The 16668-nt window shown below is 40.2% G+C and overlaps 1 protein-coding gene across 1 annotated transcript; it reads left to right on the forward strand.

Moving 5' to 3' along the window:
- The first annotated feature begins 1510 nt into the window (after positions 1-1510).
- On the forward strand, positions 1511-2077 carry LOC121242344. Its single transcript, XM_041140220.1, has 2 exons — positions 1511-1649; positions 1791-2077. The coding sequence occupies exons 1-2, from the start codon at positions 1511-1513 to the stop codon at positions 2075-2077; spliced, it is 426 nt and encodes a 141-aa protein (XP_040996154.1).
- Positions 2078-16668: the final 14591 nt, after the last annotated feature.

Here is a 16668-nt window from a genome sequence, read left to right on the forward strand (position 1 = left end):
AGCGGATATGGTGTGTCTTCAAGAAACAAAATTAAGGATCGTCGATTGAAGACTTATTCGAAGTTTGTGGGGATGTTCTTATGTGGGTTGGTCATACTTAGCTTTGGAAGGAGCGTCTGGTGGTGTCATTTTGATGTGGGATAAAAGAGTGGTGGTTGAGGTGGAGGAGTGTGTTGGGACTTTTTCGGTTGCTTGTTGATTTAAAAATGTAATAGATGGTTGGGAGTGGGCGTATGCAGGCATTTATGGGCCAAACCTAGACAGAGAGAGGAGAAGGCTGTGGGAGGAGTTGGCGGGTGTTTATTGCCTATGGGATGTGTCGTGGTGTATGAGTGGGGATTTCAATATCACTCGTTTCCCAAGCGAGCGATCAGGGAATATTCGCCACCCAATAGCCATGGAGGAGTTCTTTGAGTTCATGTTTGATTTGGATCTAATGGATCTTCCCTTGGCTGGGGGCGAGTTCACATGGTCCAAAGGTAGGGGTGGTCGAGACTGGATAGGTTTCTTATTTCTCCATCTTGGGAAGAGCACTATTTGGAGTTGTATTAGAAGAGGCTAGCTCGGTGTTGCTTGGATCATTGTTCTATTTTGTTAGATTGTGGTGGCATTAATAGGGGTCGCCAGTACTTTAAATTTGAAAATATGTGGTTAGCAGTGGATGATTTTGCTGAGAAAGTCCGTGCTTGGTGGTCTTCTTATCAATTCTCCAGTACCCCTAGTTTCATCCTTGCACGCAAGCTTAAGGCTTGAAAGCAAGATCTAAGGAGGTGGAACTTGGAAGTTTTTGGTAGTATTGGCAACCAGAAGACAACCTTACTAGAGGAGCTTCAAGACTTGGAGGAACAGATGTTGAGGGGAAATGCCTCAGAATAGGCGTTGTTGAGAAAGAGTGTGGTGGTGATTGAATTGGAAAGGGTTCTGTTGATGGAGGAAACATTGTGGTGCCAAAAATCTAGGGCTCTTTGGCTAAAAGAAGGAGATAAATATACGAAATTTTTCCATAGAATGGCTAATTCTCATAAGCGCAACAACATTATTGAGACTCTTAAGATAGGTAAACAAGTTCTCTCTTCCCCCCCCCCCCCCCCCCCCCGCGCCCCCCCAGGATTTAGAGAACCATATTGTGAACTACTATGAGAACTTGCTCACGGAGCCGACCAGTTGGAGGCCGAAGCTCGATGGATTGCCTTTTGAGTCCATTGATAGGCAGAGTGTGAGCTGTTTGGAAAGACCTTTTGAAGAAGATGAGGTGCATAAGGTCATTGGCAGCATGGCCAAAGACAAAACACCTGGGCCGGATGGTTTTTTGATGGGGTTTTTCCAACATTGTTGGGAGATTGTGAAAAGTGATGTAGTGCGGGTCTTTATTGAATTCCATGCTTTCCAAAAGTAGTGCTTCAATGCGACGTTCATAGCCCTCGTTCTGAAGAAATAGGGAGTGTTGGAAGTTGATGATTTTCGATCCATTAGCCTAGTGAGTGGGGTTTACAAAATTATTTCAAAGGTTATGGCTAATCGGTTAAGTGTGGTGATGGAGCAAATCATTTTGAAGCCTCAAAATGCCTTCGTTCGGGGGAGGCAAATTCTTGATTCAGTTCTTATTGCCAACGAGTGCTTGGATCAGAGGTTGAAGGAGGGAAAATCAGGCATTCTTTGCAAGCTTGATATGGAGAAAACCTATGATCATGTGAATTGAGATTTTCTCCTTTACTTACTTGGGAGGTGTGGTTTCGGAGACAGGTGGATTTCATGGATTCGATATTGCATAACTACTGTGCGTTTCTCAGTGCTAGTTAATGGTACTTCAACGGGTTTCTTTAATAGTTCTTGCGGCTTGTGGCGAGGGGACCCGTTGTCTCCATTTCTTTTCGTTATTGTTATGGATGCACTTGGCAGGATGGTGAAGGCAGTTGTAGATGGTGGCTTTATAGCTGGTTTTTCGGTGGGCAATGGTACTTATGGTTATGTCATGATCTCACATCTTTTATTTGCAGATGATACACTTTTCTTTTCTGAAGCGGAGGTGGGTCAAATTCAAGCTATACAAGCACATTTGTTGTGCTTTGAGGCCTGACGAGACTCAAGGTAAACTTGGGGGCAAATCTGAGAGGGTGGCAGTGGGTGAGGTGCCTCATATCAGTCTACTAGCAGATATGTTGGGGTGTGAAGTGTCTTCTTTGCCTATGAAATATTTGGGCCTTCCTTTAGGGGCCACTTTCAAAGCTAGAGGTATCTGGGAAAGGGGTTATTGAGAGAGTGGAGAAACGGTTGTATCTATAGAAGGGAGGGCGACTTACACTGATCACCAATACTTTATCTAACCTCCCAACCTATTTCCTATCTCTCTTCCCATTGCCTGTGGGGGTGGTCCATCGGCTTAGGAAGTTATTCCGAGCGTTCTTGTGGGGTGGACTGGGGAGGAAACCAAATTCCATCTTGTTAATTGGAATAAAGTTTGTGCTCTAGTTTCGAGTGGAGGATTGGGTGTGCACAATCTGAAGAATTTCATTAAAGCGCTATTGGGGAAATGGCTATGGAGGTACCATGTGGAAGGGGAGTCTTTGTGGAAGGAAGTCGTAAATTCTAGACATGGTGGTGCTTAGGGGGGTTGGTGCACTAATGAAGTGAGGAGGGGGTATGGTGTGGGTTTGTGGAGATATATAAAGGGGGATGGCAATGCTTTGAAAATAATATTCAATCTGTGGTTGGACATGGTAATCACATCAGGTTTTGGCATGATGTCTGGTGTGGAGAGCATTCTCTGGAGAGGGCTTTCCCAACTCTCTATAACATTCGGTGGCGTATCTACTTGTGTTTGCCCAAGGCTCTTATCAGTGGAATATTTTATTTACTCGGGATAACTATGATTGGGAATTGTCTACCGTTTCAAAATTTTTTAGTTTGATATACTCATCAAAAAGACTACCGACTCAAGGTAATAGGTTACAATGGAGGTGCAAGGGCAACAAGAAGTTTTCAGTCAAGAAATATTATAAAATTCTGGTATCACAAGGTAATGTACATTTCCCATGGAAAAGCATATGGAGGTCTCGCATACCTTCCAGAGTGGCTTTTTTTGTGTGGACTGCGGCACTTGGAAAAATTCTAACCATGGATAATTTAAGAAAGAGGGGCCTCATCGTGATGGATTGGTGTTGTTTGTGCAAAAAACATGGAGAATCAGTGGACCATCTATTATTGCATTGTGAGGTGACGAGAGAGTTGTGGAACGGGATATTTAGTAGAGTGGATGTCGTGTGGGTTATGCCGGCAAAGGTGGCTGACCTGCTTGCTTGTTGAAAGGGTCTACAAGGTTGTTCTCAGGTAGCAGCAGCTTAGAAGATGATCTTGTTGTGCATTATGTGGTGTATTTAGATGAAAAGGAATGCATGGTACTTTGAAGATAGGGAACACACAATGGCGGAGCTTTAGAATTTTTTCATACACACTTTACTCCTATGGTTTTCAGCCATTGTTCTTAATGGAAATAGTGTACATGAGTTCTTGTCTCTAATTTAGCATTTTGAGAATGTATTTAGGTGTCTTCTATTGTATACTCCCTGTGTACGTGGGCTAGGCATATTCTCATTCATATTAATGAAACTTACTTTTTACTAATAAAAAAAAAAAGAACAAGGAATAAACACTCAATCATGAAAATATTGAAAATAAAATAACTTAGAATATAAATTGTTTGTTCAATATTAGGCTACATCAAAGTTCTAGAAAATATAATTAGTTCATAATGAAACTAAAAAGAAAAAGAATAAAACTGGTGTTCTTCGTTGGAGTCAGTTGATGAAACAAGTAGCTCTCGCCTTTGCTCCCCCAGATCTGCCTTCTTGAAAGAATACTTCAAGAATAAATTCTGAACTATCAAAACCTAAACTTAGCCTCTCTAAAACTCAAAACTAAAACTCAGAACCAAAGACTCCAGAGACTCTATTCATCACACAAGACGGAATTAAATAAATGTTGAAATTCAAATCTAGAAACAAGATAAATGTGGCTACAATCTAACCTAAAGAACTGGAAAATAATTTCTAAAGATAAATGTTAACATAAAAAAAACTATCTCAAGAATACCGAAATTATCTAAAATGAAAGATTCAGTAATATACAGCTTATTTTACGGAGTTCGGGAGGATTTGGTCGCCAATAGAATGATTGCAGAACTCAGGAGGGTAGAGGCGAGTAGATGACGTGTGCGCTGAATATAACTGGCAGGCGTGGAAGTCACAAATGAACGAGCATGGAGGTCACAGATGAACAGGCCTCTCCTCGCCTACCGATAGGTAAGTCTTCTCGCCTTTTGGGCGAGAAATATTTCTTTGCTACTCTTGGGATAAGGCTCCTCACCCAAATATCATTGGCTCTCTTTAGATCTCGCTGCCTCTCATCGGTTTGGATCCGTAGTCTCTTCCTTTGTACCAAAATGCTCACATTTTGCACTAAATCTTCTCATTCCTTCAAATCCAAGAAAATAAATAAACATATGTAGAAATAAAATAAAATCAATAGTATTGAAGGGAAAATAGTGTTTTTCATAAATAAAAGAGTGATAAAAATAACATTTATCAAATACCCCCAAACTTAAACTTTGCTTGCCCTAAAGCAAAGAAGAAAGAAAGACAATTAAAACAAGCATTGGTTTGATTCATAAAATTTTATTGCCTCAAAGATTGTCTAAAGTTTATAATTCAAGGAGTTTATAATTCAAAGGAATCATTCAAGATCAATCAAGTCCAAAAGTTAATTCAAAACTCAATTCCACTGCATTATCCATCCTCACATTCATACATACCCATCATTCTCACTTCATCATTAACTTCTCGGATAGTTTTATGCAAACAAGTAAATAAATAATGTATCTCTAAAAACTCTATAGGCGTGCTTTTCAAATCACTCCCCACTAATGTAGAACATAAACTATCACCAGAGATCAATATGTCTTTATTAAGCTTGTAATGTAAGGCTAGGGTGAAGGCTACAAAGAAAATGTAGGATTCAAACAAAACAAAAGAACTTAAGTTTGAACATCAACAAAATAAATAAGTATTGTCACTTCTAACACAAACACATCTTTTCAATCATTGTAAATATCTCAACATACCTCTATTTATTTCACTTTCAAGTATCTCTCTCTTTACTCCTCTATTCGGCAGATCGATTTTTTTTTTTTTTTTGAAATATTCCATACTTTTTCAATTGCTTTTATGAATGACTCTCGTCGGCCTTTTCTTGTTGGCCACACAGTAGACGAGTTGACTTTTCACACCCTTAAATTTATGATTTTGATAATATTGTTGTAATCACTTTACTTGAAGACCTTCTACCTCTCTTGCCTTTCATGCTCTTGTGACTCTGTGACTTTGTGTAAACTTAGTTCTCTTAAAAGATAAGGATATCAGTTCTTAGGTTCAAATAGGGTAGGGAATATGAGATTTACAAGAAAAAAAGACAAGGCTAAAATATATTTCAATAAAGCTCAAAGGGGCGACTAGAGATAAAGATAATAAATAGGTAAGCTTGAAAGGCTTAATCGGTCCAAAGAATGTATTGATCATATCTCCAGTAATATTATGTCTAGGATTTCGCCTCGAGTGTAATCAAAGTAAGTTGAAACCATACAAATTCACAAAGTTCACATAAAATTTATTTAGGTACTCAAAACATTTAATGATCATAAGAACCATTCATTGAACATAGAAAATATCAAATTAAGTTCGTTCAAGTAAAGATTTAACAACTAAACTTAAGCAATGAGAATTTGTCCTAAAAATTATAATCAATTCCAATCATATTCTTATCGTAGGCTTTTTTTTATTCATCAAACCATACTATTTTTTTCTTTTTATATAAAATACAAGAACGCTCCAAGAACGCTCCAAGAACGCTCCAAGACTTATGTGTGAGGTTTTTGCTCCCAGACTAGGGAGTGCCTTCACGAACGAACATGGTTGATACAGGGGGTTCCCAACCCCCACCACGAATTCCAATCTAGCAGAGGACGTTTGTGGATTTATTGCGAAATTCACCTCAAGCTATCCCTGAGGTAAATATTCCACTTCAGCAGCCAATGCATGTTGAGGGAGAAGTTTTTGGGTAATTTACTAAGGAAGAACTGGATCGGTCTACTGTTCCGTTTCATTTTTCTTTGGTCTTGAAGTTCCTGCAGCAAAGGCCTTCTCTGGATCGTATTAGAGGTTTTATACATAACCGATAGGGCCTTCGACGCAGCCTGTGGTGTCTGTGATGCACAGGCCACGAAATGTTTTTGTACGGTTCTCAAACGAAGATGATTTCTTGAAAGCCATATCACGGGAAAGTTGTGATATTGAAGGGGCTGCATACCGGGCATTTCAATGGACAATAGAGTTTAAAGAGGATGAGGAACCAGCGCAGGTACTAGTGTGGATTATGCTCCCTGGCCTCCCTCTGAACCTTTATCAAGAATCATATCTAAGGAATATAGTGGCACCAATTGGTACATTTTTACGTAGGGATAATGCAACGAGATGTGCAACTAGAACTGATGGTGCGCGAGTTTGCGTGCTTATGAATATTGATCAAGATCAAATCTCTTCTTTTTGGATTGGAACGCCACGGCATCCTGCAAGTCTTTTCCAAGAAGTGGAGTATGAAACATTGCCAGCATTTTGTTCTTGTTGTAAAGTGCAAGGACATAATCTGAAAACGTGTAAGACTAAGCTCAAGGAAGGGAAAGATCCCAAGAACTTGAGGACTATGAAATAGAACAAAGTTTGGGTTCCTAAGCAGAAGGAGGATGCGGTCAATGTTGAGATCCACCAGGTAAGACTATCGAGTCATCCTCTGTTTTGGTTATTCATAATGTAGAGGCCAATGACTTAAAGGATGGAAGTATTGAAGGGGTGGTGTCTTTAGACGCTGAGATTGATAAGGGAGAAACTGAGATTAATAGGGAAGAAGCTGAGCCTTTAGTGCATGAGAAAGATTTGACAATGTTGGCAGAATCTAGTGGAGCTCAATCAGATAGAGAATTGGATTTGGTTATTGGCGATGACCAGGTTTTGCAGCCTGTGGTTGTGTCTGCTATGGAGGTACTGGAAAATAATTCTAAGGTGCAAATAGGAGGTACACGGGTTCCTAGTTCAGAGGATTTGCAACTGGCGATTTTTGACCAAGCTTATCTTGGTATGGAACCAAAGTCTGAGGATGAGGCTGAGTTGGTGCATCCAGCAAAGGAGAATAATGGCAGTTTTGATTCTGAATTATCAAAAAAGAAGGTAATTTCTAAACGAATGCTAAGAAGTTCAGTAAGGGTTCCAAGCAGACCCGCTAAACATATTCAATGATGAATAAAATTATGTTTTGGAATCTAAGAGGAATTGGCACTTCGAAGAAGAGATTACGGAAGCTAGTTCGGGTACATAAGCCTTATATTCTCTTTCTGGCGGAGCCATTTAGGGATGATAGTCAGCTGAGTAATTGAAGCACTTATTTTTCATTTAGTGCATGTCTTTCTAATGCGGATAAGGCTGGAAAAATTTGGTGTTTCTGGGTTGCTGGGATACAGGTGGATGTCATGGGAGGCTCGGATCAGGTTATTTCGTTGATGATTAATTCAACTGTTTTGATATCAGCTGTATATGCAAAGTGCCGGTATCTAGATAGGCGGGTTTTATGGGAGGATTTGCTTTCTGTCAATACTGTGCAGTTGCCTCATGTGATTTTGGGGGATTTTAACATTTTGCAGAATGATAGTGAACGACATGGTGGATGTCCGAGGCTTCTCATGGAAATGGAGGAGTTCTGTTCATTTATTGATACTGGTGGACTGGTGGAGATGCCGTTTTTAGGGAACAAATTTTCATGGTGCAACGAGCAATCGGGGATGGCTCGCTCATGGGCACAGCTTGACAGAGCTTTGTGCAATCTGAAATTTCTGGAGCTTTTTCCTTTGGTGCATAATCATTATTTGCCCAGGAGGTCTTCAGATCACTCTCCCATGCTATTGGGTCTTTCGGCTACTTTATCCAGGTATGGTCCTTCTTCATTTAAATTTCATTTTATGTGGACTACTCATGAGGATTTTTGGCGATGTGTGTCGAGGTCTTGGGAGGGAGGAGTTTATGGAACTAGTTTGTGGAAGTTAGCAGAAAAATTGAAGAGATTAAAATAGGTACTTAGAACGTGGAATAAGGAGATATTTGGTTGGACTGGCCAACATATTAAAGATTTAGAAATAAAAGTGGAAGAAGGGAAAGCTAGTTTGCAAGAGAGGTTTTCAGAAGATGTTGAAATGGATGTTTTAGCAAACAAGATGGAGCTGGATGTCTGGCTAAAAAGGGAGGAAGCTCGCCTTGCTCAACAGTTTAAGCATGATTGGATTTTGCAGGGTGAAACGTCATCATCTTTCTTTAAAGCATTACAATCCAGGAAACATAATGTAGTAATGGAAATGAAAATATCTGATGGTCGTGTACTTAGCTCTCCGAAAGCCATTCATGAGGAGGCTTGTGTATATTTTGAGGAATTTCTAAAGGCAAATCAGTCGAGTTCATTGCCTAATTTGGCTGATTTAATTTCGGCTGAAGTGTCGGAAGAGGAGAATAATATTTTTGGCGGTCCTCCTTTGATGGAGGAAGTTAAAAATGCTCTTTTTTCTATTTCTAAGGATAGTGGTCCTGGTCCTGATGGCTTTGGGTCGGGGTTCTATCAACATTGTTGGTCTTTAGTGAAAGAAGATGTATTTGAAGCAATTACGGATTTTTTTAGCAGGACAACTTCCGCGGTTTAAAAAAAAAAACCATACTGTTTTTTATCATCATTATTATTTATATATATATATATATTTTTTTTTTAGAAAATAAGAAAATAATATCATTTCCTCCCAAATTTAAATATCACATTGTCTTCAATGGAAAAAAAGGAAGAAAAACTAAAGAAAAGGATGAGAGAAGGTAAGAGATGCTCCCCTCCCCTGATTGTGTCCAGTTCTGCCAATTGAATATTTTCCTTGAAGGTGCAGCCGTTGTACTTCTGGGAGATCTCCTCTCCTATTCGTTCATGAAAGATGAAAGAAAAGGCATAATATTAACCAAAAATAATAAAATAATAAAAAAAAAACCTGGGTTGCCTCCCAAAAGCGCTTTATTTAAAGTCTGTAGCTAGATATTGTTCTATCAACATTTATTACTAGCGAGATCAATGGAACACTTTTCTAAGTTAAAGTCTACATCCATATAGGGTTTTAATTTATGTCCATTTACTGTAAATGTGCTTTTTTTTTTTTCTCGTGATGGACCTCAACTGCCCTATAAGGAAAGACATGGGTCACTACAAATGGTCTCGACCACCGAGAGCGCAACTTTCCAGGGAAGAGTCGAAGTCTTGAGTTAAATAACAGAACTTTCTGCCCGACTTTGAATTCCCTTATCAGAATATGCTTATCCTACCATCTTTTTTTTTTTTTTTTAATCTTTGTAAATCCGAGCATTCTCATAAGCATCATTGCGGAACTCATCCATCTCGTTGATCTGCAGTATTCTTTTCTCGCCAACTGCTTGTAAATCGAAGTTCATTGTTCTCGTCGCCCATTAGGCTATGTGTTCTAGCTCCATGAGTAGATGGCAGGCTTTTCCATGAATGAGCTGATAAGGTGACATCCCAATCGGTGTTTTGAATGCTGTCCGGTAGGCCCATAGCGCATCATCTAACCTTTCGCCCAATCTGTATGAGAGACACTCACAGTCTTCTCCAGTATGCGCTTCAGCTCCCGATTGGACACCTCGACCTGACCGCTTGTTTGAGGATGGTATGGTGTTGCCACGTGATGGGTAACTCCATACTTAGTCAATAGCGCTTCAAATTAGCGATTACAAAAGTGCTTTTTGCCATCACTAATTATGGCCCTCGGAGTGCCAAATTGGAAAAAAATATTCTTCCGCAGGAAATTCACTATGACCTTAGTATCATTGGTTGGCAAGGCGACCGCTTCCACCCATTTCGAGACATAATCTACAGCAACCAAAATAAATTTTTTAGACTATGAGGATGGAAAAGGACCCATGAAATCTATACCTCAAACATCAAATAATTCAATCACTAAAATATTGTTTAAAGGCATCTCATGTTTCCTAAAAATGTTGCCAACTCTTTGGGAATGATCACATAAATTAATAAAATTAAAAGAGTCTTTGAAAATAGTCGGCCAATAAAAGCCGCATTGTAAAACTTTCGCCACTATTTTTGCTCCACCAAAGTGATCGCCCGCTTCCAATGAGTGGCAATGTTTGATCATGCTCACCATTTCCTCATCTGGCACACATCTCCTGATTATCTAGTCTATGCAGTGTTGGTATAGAAAAGGTTTCTTCCAAAAATAATATTTCAAGTCAGAGAAGAACTTCTTCTTTTGTTGATATGTAATTTCGGCCGGTAGAATTTTGGACACCATATAATTTACCATATCGGCATACCATAGAACAACTTGTATAGCCATTAATTGCTTGTCCGGGAAGGTCTCATTAATTGAGAAATTCTCTTCGCCAGCCGCCTCATTAAGCTCAAGGCGAGATAAGTGGTCGGCCACTACATTCTCGGTACCTTTCTTATCTCTTATTTCCAAAATAAACTCTTGTAGTAGCAGAATCCATCTTAACAGTCTTGGTTTGCCATCCCTCTTCGCCACCAAGTATTTAAGAGCTGAATGATTGGTGTAGATGACCACCTTCGAACCTATCAAATAAGAGCGAAATTTGTCAAAGGCAAACACAACTACTAACAATTATTTTTCAGTAGTAGCAGAATTAAGTTGAGCTCCTGTTAAGGTCCGATTTGCATAATAAATAACATGAAAAATTTTATCTTTTCGCTGCCCCGAAATAGCCCTTATAGCATAAACGCTAGCATCACACATTAATTTAAAAGGTAAATTCCAATCTGATGATACAATGATAGGTGTTGAAATTAATTTCTTTTTCAATGTTTCAAAAGCATGAAAGCATTCATCAGAAAATTCAAATTGAGTATCTTTAATCAGCAGAGTGCAGAGAGGTTTAGTAATTTGGGAAAAATCTTTGATAAACCGATGATAGAACCGATCTCCATTAGACAATATTCAAAACTATCTGACGTGGTGCAAGGCTTTCTCCTCTCTACGTTTTGGAGGTGATTAGGGATTCCCTGTGGTTGTAGTCGCCAGCCTTCAGCCTCCCACGATAGGGCTGGAGGCTGGGGAACCCACGGTCCAGGGGAGGACGTCTGGAACTCTGCAGCGCACTAAACGTGCGCCTGTCGTTGGTGCAGCCTTTGTGGATGTGGTGGCTGCGAAGCCTCAACTCCAGCTTGAGGTGCTTTTACCTCCACTAGAACCTCGGTTTCAGGATGGAACAATGTTTTTCACGTTTTCGAAAGCGGAGATTCAACAATCTGTAGAGCCTTTTCGGTTCTCGATGGTTTTGAAATTCCTTCATCGACGGCCTTCACTGGATAATATTCGAGCGTTTATAAAAAATCTTTGGGGTTTGAGATTGATGACGATAGTTGGGCAATTGCGGAATCCACGAATTGTGTTGGTCCGGATGGCACAGGAGGAAGATTTTATTAGTGTGATGGCAAGAGGGAATTCTAAGATACATGGAATCCCTTTTCGAGTTTTTCATTAGACTACGGATTTTGTTGAAGACGAGAATTCTTCATGGGTTCCTGTTTGGATTACTTTGCTGGGCTTGCTCCCTAATTATTTTCAGAAATCAATATTATGGAGTATGGGGAATGGTATTGGTCGCTACCTGAAGAAGGATAATGCCACGGTGTGTATGACTCGTCCGGAGGCCACATGAATTTGTGTTGAAGTAGATGTTTCGCAGCCTCTGCGTAAATCATTTTGGTTGGATCTCTTGGGCCTTGCGACAAGCCATTTTTAGGAGGTCTTTTTTGAATCCACCCCAATGTTTTGTATCCTTTGTAGAAGAAAGGGTCATGTTGAGGCTCGCTGCTCCAAGTGTGAACGTCCTGCAGAGGGGAAAAAATTAATTCTCACGGGTTGATGTAGGAGGACGGGAAAAAGAAGGCTAAAATTAACATGTGGAAGGTAGTGGGCAATCGAAATGGTGAAATGAACAGTAATGTATTGGAAAAGGTGGTGGGTGAATCTTCAAAATCCAAAAGAGAAGCCATTCTAGAGTCCATCCGAGTGAGAAGGAAAGGGTCTAACAGAGGGGTATCTGGTGTCTGGTACGTATCACAAGATGGGAAAATGTTTGAGGAGTGTATGGCAGTGGATAGGGATGACTCGTTAAAGGTGTTACATTCAGAGGCAGGGGTGGATCAGACTAACGATGGACCTTGGATTGGAGAGGAGTTAGAGGGGCATTCTATAGTGAAGGGAACGCCGAATACGCAACAAGAAAACTAGTTTGAGATTATAGAGGATGATTGTGAGGAGGAAGACCAGAAAATTCTGCAACATCTAGAGCCAAGAAGTACTCTGCGAATTATGGATGAAGCTTTGGAATTTGAGTTAGGTGAGCTGGGCAAAAAGTGTTTTCTGGATGTGGAAGAGTTGAATCACATGGATATTAGATCCAAGGCTGGGTTTGAGGAAGAATTTGAGGAGGAATTAAATGAGTTAGCGGCAAAATCTTTTGATTCCGATCCTGACATGCATGTTCTGCTGAAAAAAGTAAAAGGGATACGGAAGGAGAAATCGATTGTGGTCTTGGAGCGTCGCAGTCACTCCAAAAAATTTCTTTAGTTTTTTATGTAGATTCTTACATGGAATATTAGGAAAATTCTTTCATCGAAGAGTAGATTTCGGTGTATTTTGAATAAAAGTCACCCTTATGTGGTGGCCATTTTAGAACCATTTTTACATTTTAATAAGTGCAGTAGATGGGCACGGTGGATGAAGTTCCCATATTGTTTCAATAATGCTAAGTTAGGTGGAAAATTTTGGATTTTTTTGGCTGCGGATCAAGCTATTAGTTGTTGGTTTGTTCATGGGAATTGTTGGGTGCTTGCAACCTTTGTTTATGCTAGTTGTTTTCGGGTTAAAAGATTGGAATTATGGGACCTCCCAAAGTCCCAAAATCCTTGTGGGCTTTCGTGGTTCATTGGGGGGATTTCAATATTATTCGCGATGATAGTGAGAAGGTGGGTGGTCTCTTGCAGGCCCCTCGAGCGAAGAGGGAATTTAATGATTGTATCCATGATTACACTTGTGGACCTGCCTTGTGCAGGCAATCGTTTGTCGTGGTGTAATGGTAGGGGAGGGGGCTGAAGAATTTGGGCCTGATTGGATCGGATTCTTGTGAATTTTCCATTCTCGAATTACTTTGGAGATGTCACGGTTTGGTATCTACCCAGGATGTCGTCGGATCATGCGCCATTGTTGGTGCAACTCATCAGAGAGAGGGTGGCTACTATTCAGCCTTTCAAGTTTCTCCGCATGTAGGGCTCACATGAGAGCTTCCTTCCGTTAGTTCAGGCGGTGTGGACTGAAAGCGTAGAAGGGTGTGCCATGGTCTGTATAAGTACGAAATTAAAAAGGCTTAAGCATGCTTTATGATTATGGAACAAGGAGGTCTTCAGTCGGGTGGAGGTAGAGATAAAAAAGTAGAGGACTGCATTTCAGAGCTAGAAGTAATGTTGTCTCATTCCTATTCAAATCAGCTTGAGAATGACTGGTTGAGTTGTAAACAAGATCATTTGTAGTGGGTTCATATAAAGGAAGTGATGGCCTGTCAAATGTCATGCATAAAATGGCTGGCTAAAGGGGATGATAACACAAGATTTTTTTCATTATTCCATAATGCTCAAGAAATAGAGTAAGAGAATTTTTGAAATGAGGCTCGATGATGGATGTACCTTGGAGTTAGGGGAGGCAGTACATGAAGAGGCAGTTGATTTCTTCCAGCATTTGCTTTCGGTGTCATCGATTGAGAGCAGCCTAGAAGAGATGGAATTGGTTCAGCCGATGGTGTCCATGGAGGAAAACAAGGCGATGTCTGTTGCACCAACATTGGATGAAATCAAGAGGACTTTATGGTCTATCCCGGCTAACAGCAGCTCAGGTCCGGACGGATTTTCGGCATATTTTTTCATGATGGTTTGGGACATTGTGAAAGAGGATTTGTTGGAAAGGGCTGAAGATTTTTTTGCAGGACAACCACTTATTACTATCTTTGGGGCTACTAATTTAGTCCTCATTCCGAAGGTTGATGAGCCTTTGGGCTTTGGTCAATTTTGCCCGATCAGCCTATGCTCAATTGTCTATAAAATTATGTCAAAGATTATAGTCTTTCATCTTGTACCGATCCTGGATAAAATAATCTCTCCTGAGAAGGCAACATTTATTCCAGGTAGAAGTATTTTTGAAAATATATCATTGGCTCAGGAATTGGTTCAAGGTATTAATAGGAATGTAAGGGGGCAATGTATTGTTAAAGATTAATATGGCCAAAGCTTATGATAGAGTGAATTGGAATTTTCTTTTGGAGATCATTCGTCGGTTGGGATTTTTTGAAAAATGGAAAAATATTGTTGTTAATGCTGTCTCCTCCCTTTTTTACTCGGTGACCACTTTCTCCTTATCTATTTATTTTGTCGGAGGAGATCCTTTCTCAGATACTTCATAAAGAATTTAGTCTGGGTCGGATTAAGCCTTTCCATCTGGGTGGAGGTACTTTGATTTCTCATTTGTTGTATGCGGATGACATTCTGGTTTTTACTAATGGGGGCAAGTCCTCTATTTGGAATCTTATGGGAGTATTGCAAAGGTATGAAGTGATGTATGGTCAATTGATTAATCTGAGCAAGTCGTCAATGTATTTTTCATCCTCTATTTTGGCTGGCCAGAAAAATGAGTTGAAGACTATTTCGGGATTTGAGGAAGGTAGTTGGCCGTGTACATATTTGGGCGTTCCTCTAATTGTGGGACGAATGACCATTCGGGTGTTTGATTCACTCTTGACAAAAATTCAAAAGAAGTTGGCGGGCTGGAAGAGTAAGTTTCTTTCCTTTGGAGGTAAAATTGTTCTTCTCAATCATGTCTTGAATAGTATGCTTGTACACATGCTTTTGGTCTTGAATTTACCAAAAGGTTTGATAGCGGGGATAAAGAGGATTTTCTCAAATTTTTTATGGGGTTCCTCAGAGGAAAACAAAAAAAAAGAAAATGGATCTCTTGGAGTAAAATTTGTGTGCCGGTGGAAGAGGGGGGGCTGGGCATTCGGGATTTGCGTGAGGTTTAAGCTTCCTTACTTATGAAATTTGCTTGGAAGTTAATCAACGATAAATTGATGTGGGATAGGGGAGAGGTCGTTAATTACTTACCTCTCTGTTATTGGCAATTTGAATTTGCAGGTAGCAAACGTCCTCACGTGTTCAGGACCGATTATTCATGCCTTGCAGGAAATTGTTCCAGAAGATATTGTGCTGTTGATTTGTGATGTTGGCCTCAAGTTACGTTCAGGGATGGATAGGTGCGTCTGGAAGCCGACAATCAATGGAGAGTTAACTACCAAGTCCGCTTGGAATCTAATTCAACGGCATGGAGATATTTGTCCCTAGAAAAAATGGCTATGGAAGAATTGGCTTCCAAAGAAGTGGTCTTTCTTTGTTTGGTAAGCTAAGAGGAAGGCAATTCTAGTAGACAACATTATTCAACAGTTAGGCATTCTTATTGCCTCTAAGTGTGAGTGTTGTGTTCAACCTCAAACGGAGACTTTGAATCATATTGTATGTGGGAGTGGAGGAGCTAAAAAAATCTGGAATTTTTTTGCGGATGCATGCCAAATGAGATTTCCACAGATTCGAAATTGGGAGGGGATGATGAGTTTCTGGTGGCAACGTGCTTCCATGTCCATGCAGGTGGGTTGGCTTCAGGGGGTGCTTCTGATTGCTATTTCATGGGCGTTATGGAGAGCTAGATGTGTGCGGCAAGAATGGAAGGTATGGCTTTTAATCCTGATGGTGTTATTCGATATGTTAAAATTTTAATTAGAGATCTATCGAGCAAGATAAAATATTTTCGATACATAAGTACTCATGAGTGAACAGTCCTGGAGACTTTAGCATGCCCAATTATTCTGATTGCTTCTAAGAAGGCACAATTGATTGCTTGGCGTCCACCGGCGAGAGGGAGAGTAAAATTGAATGTTGATGGTGGATCGTGCAGTAATCCGGGAGACTCAGGTGGAGGTGGTATTATTCAAAATTTTCAAGGTGGAGTAGTGGCGGGTTTTGTTCCTTCCTATGGGCATGCTACTAACACCATCGCCGAATGTAGAGCTCTTCTTGATGGGCTTCGGCTATGTAAGCAATTGGGCTTGAGAGACATTTTGATAGAGTCGGATTCAAAGGGAGTGTGCAAATATTGGTTTCTTTGGGATTTTTGGGAGGAAATTATAGCTATTATTGGGGAGTTAAATGTTCGCTTTCGTCACATTTTCAAAGAAGTTAATATGGTAGCTGATTTTTTAGCTAAGCAGAGGACGCAAGGGATTAATTTATAGTTTGGAGATGATACTTCCATTCAAGGCCCTATCCGGAGAATTATTCGTATGGACAAGCTTGGCATACCTTATCTTAGACGTGGATGATGTTTTTGGATTTGGGGAGTTTTTTGTTTGGGTTTCTTTGGGATTTTTACCTGTGGGATTCATGTTCTCAGGGGAT

This window comes from Juglans microcarpa x Juglans regia, chromosome 8D (genome assembly GCF_004785595.1).
Source record: "Juglans microcarpa x Juglans regia isolate MS1-56 chromosome 8D, Jm3101_v1.0, whole genome shotgun sequence".
Lineage (NCBI taxonomy): Eukaryota > Viridiplantae > Streptophyta > Magnoliopsida > Fagales > Juglandaceae > Juglans > Juglans microcarpa x Juglans regia.